This window comes from Lotus japonicus, chromosome 5 (assembly GCF_012489685.1).
Source record: "Lotus japonicus ecotype B-129 chromosome 5, LjGifu_v1.2".
Taxonomy (NCBI): domain Eukaryota; kingdom Viridiplantae; phylum Streptophyta; class Magnoliopsida; order Fabales; family Fabaceae; genus Lotus; species Lotus japonicus.
This window is the reverse complement of record NC_080045.1, coordinates 52223606-52236571: the sequence shown is the minus strand read 5'-3', so window position 1 is coordinate 52236571 and position 12966 is coordinate 52223606. Positions and strand designations below refer to the sequence as shown.

At 33.9% G+C, this 12966-nt stretch overlaps 3 protein-coding genes and 1 long non-coding RNA gene across 5 annotated transcripts; all 4 read right to left on the bottom strand.

Annotated features, from left to right (window-relative positions):
- Positions 1-1864: 1864 nt before the first annotated feature.
- Positions 1865-3499, bottom strand: LOC130718929 (uncharacterized). The gene is made up of 2 exons (XR_009012886.1): positions 3354-3499; positions 1865-2172 (listed from the first exon to the last, which is right to left on the bottom strand). It is a non-coding gene; the product is annotated as an uncharacterized LOC130718929 (long non-coding RNA).
- A 3142-nt stretch (positions 3500-6641) lies between these two features.
- On the bottom strand, positions 6642-7112 carry LOC130719757 (extensin-1-like). The gene has a single exon (XM_057570364.1). The coding sequence runs from the start codon at positions 7110-7112 to the stop codon at positions 6642-6644; it is 471 nt and encodes a 156-aa protein (XP_057426347.1).
- Positions 7113-8430: 1318 nt separating this feature from the next.
- On the bottom strand, positions 8431-10098 carry LOC130721580 (extensin-like). 2 transcript variants are annotated; one of them, XM_057572382.1, is made up of 2 exons: positions 9611-10098; positions 8431-8986 (listed from the first exon to the last, which is right to left on the bottom strand). In XM_057572382.1, exons 1-2 carry the CDS (start codon positions 10006-10008, stop codon positions 8932-8934), a joined length of 453 nt encoding a protein of 150 aa, XP_057428365.1. In that variant the 5' UTR covers positions 10009-10098; the 3' UTR covers positions 8431-8931. The 2 variants fall into 2 exon arrangements, with proteins under 2 accessions (XP_057428365.1, XP_057428366.1); XM_057572383.1 differs by having other exon boundaries at positions 8431-9253; positions 9611-10094.
- Positions 10099-12373: 2275 nt separating this feature from the next.
- On the bottom strand, positions 12374-12844 carry LOC130719754 (extensin-1-like). Its single transcript, XM_057570363.1, has one exon. It carries the CDS (start codon positions 12842-12844, stop codon positions 12374-12376), a length of 471 nt encoding a protein of 156 aa, XP_057426346.1.
- Positions 12845-12966: the final 122 nt, after the last annotated feature.

Here is a 12966-nt window from a genome sequence, read left to right as displayed (position 1 = left end):
TGATAAAACTAATCTCTATATTACATACGATTCATTATGTAAGAATTGTAAAACTTATTTATGAAATTATTTTACTTTATTTACCATTGAAAAAATAATTTAAATATTGAAAAAATAATTTATGATAAATGTTAATGAAAAATAACTATGTAAAAATCAAGATATAATTAATCTCTATATAATATACAAATTCACAATGTAAGATTTTTTTAAAAAAATTAACTATTTTAGTTAGCAAATAAAGTTTCCCCGTTGATTAATGAAAATATTTATTAAACATTGAAAAATAATTTATTATTTTGGAAAAATAATATAAAGTATAATGAAATTATTTATTTAAACAATGATAGAATTATTTATAATAAATGCTAATGTAAAAGATATAATTAATCTCTATATAATATGAAATTTCATTTTATTCAGAAAACAAATGAAATTTCATAATGTAAGAATTTTTAAAAAATTCCTTACTATTTTACTTAGCATAGATACTTTCCCCGTTGATTAATGAAAATGTTTATTGAAACATTGACAAAATAATTTATAAGTTAAGCCAAATAATTTAAATTATACCCCAGACTGTGACATTGAACACGCCCTATATTACTAATAAATATTATTAATTTTTTTTATGAATTACATATAAATTGAAGTTTTTTAGATAAAACAATTATGATATATATATATATATATATAGAAATACTTGAGTAAAACTTTGATTAAGTTGTGAGAAATTTATGGCTGGTGTTTTCAGTTATTTTTTTTTTACCAATATATTTCTCCAATTCACTCATTTATAATAACTTTATAATTTTTTTATAAAAATATAATAAATTTATAATTACCTATAAACTATTTTGACTTTATTTTTCATAAGTTGAGCAAATAATTATATATTTACCTTTAATTTAGAAGTTTATTTGAAAATCAAATTATTTGCATATATTTACTTCATATTATATATTTACTTTTTACCTAATTTTAACTATAATTTGAAATATTTTTACCCCGTAGAATAATATACAAAAAAATTCCATGTAATTATTCTGATTTATGATATGAAGACCAAGGACTTTCCTAGTAGTGCAGTTCTTAAAGATCAACCTTTCAATCTAGGGATTTAAGAATCACTTTTAATGAAATTACTTTTTTTAACAATGAAAAAAAATTAGTTAAATATTTATTAGTTAAGAAAAACTATGCTTTTTGTTAGCATAGATATTTCTCCCGTTGATTAATTAAATTATCAATTTAAACATTGAAAAACTTTATTTATAATAAAACTTAATGTAAATTAAAAATCAATTTTTTTTTAACGACCACTTGACAAATTAGAAGAGAGAAGCAATAGCTTATTGAGAAAAGTGACCGTTCCAAATATGAGTTTTTTGAGAACCCAGTTAAAAAAAAGTGAGCACAAGAAAGAAAAAAGCAGGTGGCGTGATTTTTGTCCCTGGAGCTTTCTTTCAATTCTAAGGGGTTTTGATGCTTCATGCTTCTGTGTTTTTTTGCTCCATTTGTTGGCCTCTCGGGTTGTGTTTTTGTGTTGTACAGTCCCGGAGATTTTTAGCTTTTGGCTCCTATGCTTTTTCCCCTGATTTGTGTTCTTGATGTTTTAGCGTTAGGGCTTTTTTTGGTTTTTTTTAGGTTTGGCTCATCTCCATGGTTTTTATCTGTTTTCTTTTTTGTTTTATCAGTTGTCTTACTTGGGAGAGTCTTGTTCCCATGATCTTTTCTCTCATTTAATAGATTACTTGTTCTGTTTTCAAAAAAAAAAAGAAAGAAAAAAGCAATTAATCTATATTTTAGCTGGTAGTAGAATTGCTTGGCACAATTAATTACACATAAGAGAAACATGGAAAAATTGGCAAAGAAGCATAAAAAAGCTATTCAGAATAAACTTTCAAGTCATAAACTTGAAGATATAATAACAAAAAGAAATAATACACCAGAAGGTTTTTTAACATACTGCAATCCATCATTAAAGAACTTGAAAAGTAACTATTAAATAAATTGACCAATAACTATATTTTGGACAGGTCCTTATGTTAAGGTAAGAGGAAAATTATAAAGTTGACTCCTATAATCTACTCTTTAGTTAGAGGTAGATTGGACAGGCCAAGAAAAGGTAGTAAGCTCTTTTTTTATTTTCCTTCTTCTTAAAGAATAAACCTGTACAAAAGAACAATAATTCAGATTGAAAGCAAAATGAAATAAATACTGTGTACGCATAATCCAAATGAATTGATTAAATCATAACCAAAATAAATAATCAAAATTAAGTTTATCAATGACTGCCCAAAAGAGACTAAAGCTATTAAAAACTCCAAGTTAGCCCACAATATTCAAAGACGTGTTCCCATAAACATCACATTTGTAACTTTGCATTTGAAGATCTCAATGGCTAAGACATATTCATAGAAGATGCATTATATCCATTTAGTGGTGAAAAAAATCAAGCTTGTTTTAAAACATTTGCAATCCCTCCACCAATAATGAAATTTGAACAACGTATGTAATAGCAAGCACTGAAACAATACAGGACAAGAGTTAATTTACTAACATAATGTGCTCTTACGCTAGCTTGTCCAAACGTTTATGAGGTTCGTTAAAGATTATATTTTCAACACTTACTACTAATTTCTGTTGCTCCTTTTTCATATGATGAATAGGTAATGCAGACAATAAATAAGAAAACACATATCTAAATAAGTAACCCAAAATGATATCTAAAGAACTTCCAATTTTCAAGAAAACACATATCTAAATAAGAAAACACTGGCCATATCTAAAGAAGTAACTCAATTTGGTACTAAGTAACCGAAAATGATACTATGTAACTCAATTTGATTTTTCAAGAACTTCCAGTTCTGGAAAAGCTAAAGTATGCTGGTAGTTTCCAACTTCAACTAAAAATCAACAGTAGATCAGATTAGTATCATAGTATGGGTAGAATGAAATATTGAGATTTCAATAGAGTATAAAGACGAGTTTTTCTAAAGATCAGATTAGTAATAAAGAAAGGTACACAAAATACATAGTATAAAGAGGCTTACTATGGTGATAACTGATAACAACACAAACAAAACAGGACATGAGAGTAAACTTAACATTGGAGGATAATAAATCTATAAATTAAAATAAATCATGAAAAATAGTCAAAATTTAGACCATGATTTAAATTTAATGTTGACAATCATAGCACATGATAGTAATATGTCATCATTGCAGTTATTAGCTTGAGTAGTTGAAACAATACAGCTGAAACAAATTGTAAAACTGTACATTATTAGCATGAGTAGTAAAAACATATTAAAGAGCAAATGCAGCTTCTATCTTGAGAATGAACTAACCTTAGAGTTGAGGGATTCTGTTTGTCAAACCACTGCTGATCATCTTTCGTCCTGTCAACCCAGGGATTCAGTTCTGTTGCGCAAAATAGAGAAATTGAATAGTCAACCAAGAAATAAATAACCCTTTTGGCTTTCAAAGGAAGAACATAAACATAGGAAGAAGAGTAAAAGAGGAATAGTAGGAAAAAAATCAAATCTTTTACTGTACAGAACATAAGCGAAACTAACACCATGCTACAATCATACTTTCCTTAGATGCATCCATGAAAGTAAGCATATAAGCTTGAGAAAATATATTAGATGAGATAGAAAACTAAAGAAAGAAGAATCGGGCAAAAAGAAACCAAAAGAAAGATGTGATTATAAAGATGAAGTCCAATCAATACTAATATCTAATTTGCTCAACTTCAACAATACTAAAATCTAATGAAATCTCTTGCCAGCCTCCAAGAGATAAATTGTTTGAAATATATATGCTTTAACGGTACCCACTTCATTATAGAAAATTAGAACAAAATCCAATACATAAGAAGATGAATACCAAGGATTGTAGCGGGAAATCATGAAAAAAAGTAAGCTCAAAACATCATATCTAAGCATATTAGGTTTTTGAAGACCGATTTTTTTTTCAGAAATAAAAGAAGATAATAACTAAAATTAAAAAGGCACCTTGGTTATCTGTGAGATACCCATCTTTAACCAGCAACATAAGTAGGAACACTAATGAGATTCCCAATTCAAATCACAATGTAACAGACATAAACTAAAAGATTTTAGCAGCAAGGAAGACAATTCATTATCGCAATTAGAATAGTCTAAAAAAAAACGAATAAGATGAAAATGATTTACCTTGCATCAGATCCAGATAGAAATTCCACGGGTTTGGGTGGCTGAGATCTTAAGAGAGGTTTCAAGCAGCAGCAAATCCTCTTGCACTTACCTTTTCAGGTAGAGTTCAATTCAAAGTTGAAGAGAAGAAGATTAAGATGAGAGATGCGTTGTAGAAGACCAAGAAAGAAGTACAACAGATGGATTTTGGTGTTCTTCTAGCAGTGAAGTGAAAATTTAGATACAAATCCAATTTTTTATTATTTCTCTTTCTAAGACAAGATGTCTGACCTCAGCACCTTTTTCAATACAAATTTTTGAGTTTGTTTAAAATCAATAAGATAAGATGAGTAAGACAGAAAACTGGAGAGGGAAATTCAAAGATACAGAGCGGGAACTAAAAAAGAAGAAGAAAACTTAAAATAATCCAAAAATTTGAGAGAAGGACACGTAACCCAGTTAGGGGTTTCTTTTCTTAGAGTATATTGATTTAGGTAGCATTTAGCCTTGGTTAAAAGCAACTTTTAAATCAAACTAGGCAATTGTTCACTAACTTTACTGATTAGAATAGAGTCTGCCCTTAAAAGATTTGTAATCATTTATCTATTGTAGACCAATTTGTTGATCGGACATCAGGCCAGGGCCGGTCCCGACATTTTGGAGGCCCTGGGTTAATAATAAAAATGGACCCATAAATTTTTTTTTGGAGAAAGTTTAATAGGTACACTAAACCAAATAAAGGCCTTTTACAGCGCTTTGGACCTCTAGCCGCTGTAAAATAGTATACAGCAGTACAAAGCGCTGTAAAAGATGGACTTTTTAAAGCGTTTTTTTTAAAGAAAAACGCTGTAAAAAGTATTCGAATTTTTTTTGGAGGCCCTGGGCTGTGGGCCTGCTTGCACAGGCCCAGGGCCGGCCCTGCATCAGGCTCTAGAGTTTCATGAATGCATATACTCAGGATACAATCACATTGCATCCTATGGATGAAGAAAATATTGTTTTTATGCTTGATCGAGCTAACTATGGTTAGTTCAAAAAAAAAAGCTAACTATGGTTAATCAATAAGCCACCACGGTTGATAAATAGTTGAGCTCCTTAAGCATTTAGTCAATAATTCAATCATTGGACATTGTGTGTGAATAAGAATTTGTTGAGAGAGGCATACACACCTGATGTGATATCAAAGTTTTGATGGAATTAATCTCATGATTGTTAATTGTGGGGTATATGGGTAAAAAAAACTACCTATTGGTTTAAAAGATTATCATTTGGCCTTAAAAATGCAAATACCACATGCGCGAGAGGGTTATGAATAGGTTATTTAATTCCCAATTTGGTCCAAACGTATACATATCTCGATGAAATCCTTGGTGAATTGAGAAATTATAATATGAAATTAAACTTGGAAAAATGCACATTTAAGGTTTAAAGTGGTAAGTTTATAGGATTCATTATTAGAAAACATCTTATTACTGGCGGCAAAAAGCCATCGCTAAGGAACACTATCCACAGCTGACAATTCTTCGGTAATAAGCTTGTCGGAATATAATTACTGACGATCTTTATTGTTGGAAAATCATGTTACCAACAAAAAAAAATTGGTTATTCAATTAATTTTCAATAAATATATATTGTAATTCCTAGCCAAACCATGTTAATATTCATCATTATCTTCCTCTTGCTCCTCAGGTTCTTCTTCTTTCATATCTTGACCATCTACTCTTTGAAATTGCACTTTTGTCTCTTTTTCAAATAATTTTTTTCTTAAATGCTTCTTTTTCTCTTGACTTTAAATCTAACAAAATACACACAAAAAAATCATGAGCGAAATCCACGTGTGTTAGCTTAAACATTCAAAATACGGAACATGTGTTAAATGCTAGATTTTAATCATGTGAATTTTTTTGCTAAAAAGTAGTAAAAACTAACGCTTAGCTACAGTGGAACAACGAGTTTAGTAGACTTCTCACTCCAAAAATGAGTGGTCAGACTACTATGTTTGCAACAACTTCAAAGGTCATGATGAAATGAGTATGACACCCACTAGGATCAATCTAGCTCATCATGAACTGTGAAGCACAACCAAGGAACTTGTAAATTTCGAGCAACTCAACACAGATCTTACATGTAGCAGTGTGTTGTTTGTGGAAATGTATAAGATCAAGTGCATGCTTACACCACCGATTAACATTAAACAAGTAAAAACTCAGGATCTGGCTGCGAATATTTTTGCGAATAAAATGTGCATGTAATTTTGCAAGAAAATTTTATATTATTTGCAAATATTTCTTTAGAAATATATTCGCATGAAACAACAGCTGAATCGCAAAACATTTCGCAGGAAATTTCTGCGAAATAAAATTCAGAAAAAATACGCAGAAAATAAACACATTTATAGTTGTGTCACAGCATACGAAGCCTAGCTGATCTTATTTAGTAATTATACATATAAATAACATGTCAATTCAAGCTCGTTGCATCTTCATGTATTGGTGGTGGTGACCAAATTCTCCGATGTGGCATGGCGACTGGCAATGGCTTTTTAACATCTTCTATTGAAGGATGGTACCTTCGATAATCTGTTGGTGGCGGCAATGGTGGTGGCCAGTAAACATGAGGTGGCGGTGTTCCCGACAATGGCTCGTTAACCTCTTCTATTGAAGGATGGTACTTTTGATAATTTTGTAGTGGCAGCCAAGACACTGGCGGAGGCCTTTGTCTCCGAAGTTGCGTGGCAACCGACAATGGCTCGTTAACCTCTTTTACTGAAGGAGAGTACCTTTGATATTCTGGTGGTGGTGGCCAGTAAATCCGATGTGGCGTGGTGACTGACAATGGCTTATTAACCGCTTCAACAAGAAGCGCTTGAGGGACAAGCATCATAGATGCAAGGAACACAACTAGAAAGAATAAGAAATTATAAGAAGTCATGCCTTTAGTGCAGGTGAGTGATACTACTAAATGCATGGTATCATCGATTTTTATACTTGTTGGAGTATAAGGTCTTAATCCAAGAGTTGGCTTGTAAAATCGGTGGTTTGTTAACTAGTATTGCTGGCTTGAAATTTGGTTTATTAATTTTTGGTGGCTTGTAAGAACCGTGTCCATATAATTTGGCTATTTTAGTGTGTGTGATACTACAACATGCATGGTAATGGTACGTATCATCGATTTCTATTATTTGAAAAGTCAAATTTGAGTTTGGATTATTTAAAAATGATAAGGAACTTGTCCCATGCAGGAAACAAAGAGTCGTACGCGTACCAATCTTTTAATTGTATCAATAAAAAATATTAAGTTGGTGTGAAAATTGGGTATTGGATATTTTAAATAAATCATTTGACCCCGACCCATTCCATATATTAATATGTATTTTTTTACTAATGATCTTTAGTACCATCTTAAAAACGCTAATAGAAAAAAATTTATATTAAAACTTTTTAACCTGTAACCTATTGAATAATAAAGTAATGTAATATTCGAACCCTGTGGAGGAGTAATTTACTAACGATTAACATTTGCCGATAAAAATAAAAGTAATGTAAAATTCGAGAATTTGGATTTAGCGCGGCGGTAGTCTAGCGACGGTTGATTTTGACCGTCACTTAAAAGGATGATACTGTAAGGTTTATATCGACAACGTTATGTAAAATTTATTCTTTGGCGGTTATGTAATTAGTGGCGGTTTTTTAGCGGCGGTTTTTCATTGGGTCGTGACCCGGAAGATCGAACCGGATCTGCCCGATTTGAAGCAAATGAGCGAAACCTCCATCAAACTCCTGGGGTAATATGGTTCGCCCGACTCAGTATGCCGTGGTGAGCCACTCCTTTCTCTTTTGGTCTTCTCTATTATCAACTGTTGGTGTCTAATAACCCTTGCTCATCTCTGTTCCTCTTTATTATTTGTTTTCATGTTATAGACTTTGTGCCCGACTTGAAGGTATGCCCCGTGTGACTCTAGATCGTAGGTGGGTGACTGTGATCGAGGTTCATGGTGAAGGTTAGGGTTTCCTTTAACATTATTGTTTTTTGTGTTTCCTTTGAAAGGTGGGCACTGAAATAACCAAGTAAAAGTCACCTGTAAAAAAATTACTATAGTATCCATTGACAACATCTTGATCTCCTATCTGATTTTACATTTCCTAACTGCAAATGATTGAATGGGAATATGGGAGGGGAAAGTGGGCATCCCTTATTAAAGTAGTCTTATTTTATTTTTTTGGACCTCTTTTGTCATGTATAATGTTTTTTTTTTGATAAGCAATGGACTATATATATTGAAGAGAAGTACAAGGGGTACTTCAACCCAATACAAGAAAATACAGGTAAAGAAAAAAAGAAATAGTAGTATCAAAGGAGCCAAACTAATGCTCAAAAAGAACCCACCCCCACCCCCACCTTGGAAGCAAGATCAAAGAGAGAGGCATCATTAAAATCTTACTAGGAAAAACCCCAATGGGAAAACCTAGTAAGGAAAAAGAGTACCCCTCGCTAGGATCAAAGCGGAACTTCTAAGGAGGTCTAAAAGAAAACATAGCACAATAAGCTAGCCAAAGTGCTGCCAATCCAGATCTGCTTGATATTATTCATCACTTGAAATCTTCAAAAGGCCCTCTCATCGTGGATGCAAAGTTCCCAACTTGGATTCCAAACAAATCCTCTCCAGAAATCAAATCCTCTCCAGAAGCCAACTCTACATCCAAAAATCACTCCACCTGATGCATGCAAATCGTATGGTAACATAAGAATGTCACACCACCATCATGGAGGATAGCCCCACCACCTGCCATATGCACAAAAATAACCTGCTACACCAACAAAGACCTGTTAATAACCCAATAAACCATGATAATAACACATGAAAAGGGAGCTCCATCCAACGTATTTATCTCAGCAAAAAGCTTCACGGGGACAACACACAAGCCAGACTTCCAGAATCAATATTTACTTTCATTCACCCAACAGATTAATGCAGATATTGGGATTTGAAACCCACTCATAGTGCGACACAGAAAACCCCCTTGCTTTTGCTTTTAACCAAAGCCATGATCTAAATTGCATGCTTACACCACCTATTAACATTAAACAAGTAAAAACTCAGGATCTGGCTGCGAATATTTTTGCGAATAAAATGTGCATGTAATTTTGCAAGAAAATTTTATATTATTTGCAAATATTTCTTTAGAAATATATTCGCAGGAAACAACAGCTGAATCGCAAAACATTTCGCAGGAAATTTCTGCGAAATAAAATTCAGAAAAAATACGCAGAAAATAAACACATTTATAGTTGTGTCACAGCATACGAAGCCTAGCTGATCTTATTTAGTAATTATTGCATCTTCATGTATTGGTGGTGGTGACCAAATTCTCCGATGTGGCATGGCGACTGGCAATGGCTTTTTAACATCTTCTATTGAAGGATGGTACCTTCGATAATCTGTTGGTGGCGGCAATGGTGGTGGCCAGTAAACATGAGGTGGCGGTGTTCCCGACAATGGCTCGTTAACCTCTTCTATTGAAGGATGGTACTTTTGATAATTTTGTAGTGGCAGCCAAGACACTGGCGGTGGCCTTTGTCTCCGAAGTTGCGTGGCAACCGACAATGGCTCGTTAACCTCTTTTACTGAAGGAGAGTACCTTTGATATTCTGGTGGTGGTGGCCAGTAAATCCGATGTGGCGTGGTGACTGACAATGGCTTATTAACCGCTTCAACAAGAAGCGCTTGAGGGACAAGCATCATAGATGCAAGGAACACAACTAGAAAGAATAAGAAATTATAAGAAGTCATGCCTTTAGTGCAGGTGAGTGATACTACTAAATGCATGGTATCATCGATTTTTATACTTGTTGGAGTATAAGGTCTTAATCCAAGAGTTGGCTTGTAAACCGGTGGTTTGTTAACTAGTATTGCTGGCTTGAAATTTGGTTTATTAATTTTTGGTGGCTTGTAAGAACCGTGTCCATATAATTTGGCTATTTTAGTGTGTGTGATACTACAACATGCATGGTAATGGTACGTATCATCGATTTCTATTATTTGAAAAGTCAAATTTGAGTTTGGATTATTTAAAAATGATAAGGAACTTGTCCCATGCAGGAAACAAAGAGTCGTACGCGTACCAATCTTTTAATTGTATCAATAAAAAATATTAAGTTGGTGTGAAAATTGGGTATTGGATATTTTAAATAAATCATTTGACCCCGGCCCATTCCATATATTAATATGTATTTTTTTATTAATGATCTTTAGTACCATCTTAAAAACGCTAATAGAAAAAAATTTATATTAAAACTTTTTAACCTGTAACCTATTGAATAATAAAGTAATGTAATATTCGAACCCTGTGGAGGAGTAATTTACTAACGATTAACATTTGCCGATAAAAATAAAAGTAATGTAAAATTCGAGAATTTGGATTTAGCGCGGCGGTAGTCTAGCGACGGTTGATTTTGACCGCCACTTAAAAGGATGATACGGTAAGGTTTATATCGACAACGTTATGTAAAATTTATTCTTTGGCGGTTATGTAATTAGTGGCGGTTTTTTAGCGGCGGTTTTTCATTGGGTCGTGACCCGGAAGATCGAGCCGGATCTGCCCGATATGAAGCAAATGAGCGAAACCTCCATCAAACTCCTGGGGTAATATGGTTCGCCCGACTCAGTATGCCGTGGTGAGCCACTCCTTTCTCTTTTGGTCTTCTCTATTATCAACTGTTGGTGTCTAATAACCCTTGCTAATCTCTATTCCTCTTTATTATTTGTTTTCATGTTATAGACTTTGTGCCCGACTTGAAGGTATGCCCCGTGTGACTCTAGATCGTAGGTGGGTGACTGTGATCGAGGTTCATGGTGAAGGTTAGAGTTTCCTTTAACATTATTGTTTTTTGTGTTTCCTTTGAAAGGTGGGCACTGAAATGACCAAGTAAAAGTCACCTGTAAAAAAATTACTATAGTATCCATTGACAACATCTTGATCTCCTATCTGATTTTACATTTCCTAACTGCAAATGATTGAATGGGAATATGGGAGGGGAAAGTGGGCATCCCTTATTACAGTAGTCTTATTTTATTTTTTTGGACCTCTTTTGTCATGTATAATGTTTTTTTTTTGATAAGCAATGGACTATATATATTGAAGAGAAGTACAAGGGGTACTTCAACCCAATACAAGAAAATACAATTAAAGAAAAAAAGAAATAGTAGTATCAAAGGAGCCAAACTAATGCTCAAAAAGAACCCACCCCCACCCCCACCTTGGAAGCAAGATCAAAGAGAGAGGCATCATTAAAATCTTACTAGGAAAAACCCCAATGGGAAAACCTAGTAAGGAAAAAGAGTACCCCTCGCTAGGATCAAAGCGGAACTTCCAAGGAGGTCTAAAAGAAAACATAGCACAATAAGCTAGCCAAAGTGCTGCCAATCCAGATCTGCTTGATATTATTCATCACTTGAAATCTTCAAAAGGCCCTCTCATCGTGGATGCAAAGTTCCCAACTTGGATTCCAAACAAATCCTCTCCAGAAGCCAACTCTACATCCAAAAATCACTCCACCTGATGCATGCAAATCGTATGGTAACATAAGAATGTCACACCACCATCATGGAGGATAGCCCCACCACCTGCCATATGCACAAAAATAACCTGCTACACCAACAAAGACCTGTTAATAACCCAATAAACCATGATAATAACACATGAAAAGGGAGCTCCATCCAGCGTATTAATCTCAGCAAAAAGCTTCACGGGGACAACACACAAGCCAGACTTCCAGAATCAATATTTACTTTCATTCACCCAACAGATTAATGCAGATATTGGGATTTGAAACCCACTCATAGTGCGACACAGAAAATCCCCTTGCTTTTGCTTTTAACCAAAGCCATGATCTAAATTGCATGGTTACACCACTGATTAACATTAAACAAGTAAAAACTCAGGATCTGGCTGCGAATATTTTTGCGACTAAAATGTGCATGTAATTTTGCAAGAAAATTTTATATTATTTGCAAATATTTCTTTAGAAATATATTCGCAGGAAAGAACAGCTGAATCGCAAAACATTTCGCAGGAAATTTCTGCGAAATAAAATTCAGAAAAAATACGCAGAAAATAAACACATTTATAGTTGTGTCACAGCATACGAAGCCTAGCTGATCTTATTTAGTAATTATTTATATAAATAACATGTCAATTCAAGCTCGTTGCATCTTCATGTATTGGTGGTGGTGACCAAATTCTCCGATGTGGCATGGCGACTGGCAATGGCTTTTTAACATCTTCTTTTGAAGGATGGTACCTTCGATAATCTGTTGGTGGCGGCAATGGTGGTGGCCAGTAAACATGAGGTGGCGGTGTTCCCGACAATGGCTCGTTAACCTCTTCTATTGAAGGATGGTACTTTCGATAATTTTGTAGTGGCAGCCAAGACACTGGCGGTGGCCTTTGTCTCCGAAGTTGCGTGGCAACCGACAATGGCTCGTTAACCTCTTTTACTGAAGGAGAGTACCTTTGATATTCTGGTGGTGGTGGCCAGTAAATCCGATGTGGCGTGGTGACTGACAATGGCTTATTAACCGCTTCAACAAGAAGCGCTTGAGGGACAAGCATCATAGATGCAAGGAACACAACTAGAAAGAATAAGAAATTATAAGAAGTCATGCCTTTAGTGCAGGTGAGTGATACTACTAAATGCATGGTATCATCGATTTTTATACTTGTTGGAGTATAAGGTCTTAATCCAAGAGTTGGCTTGTAAACCGGTGGTTTGTTAACTAGTATTG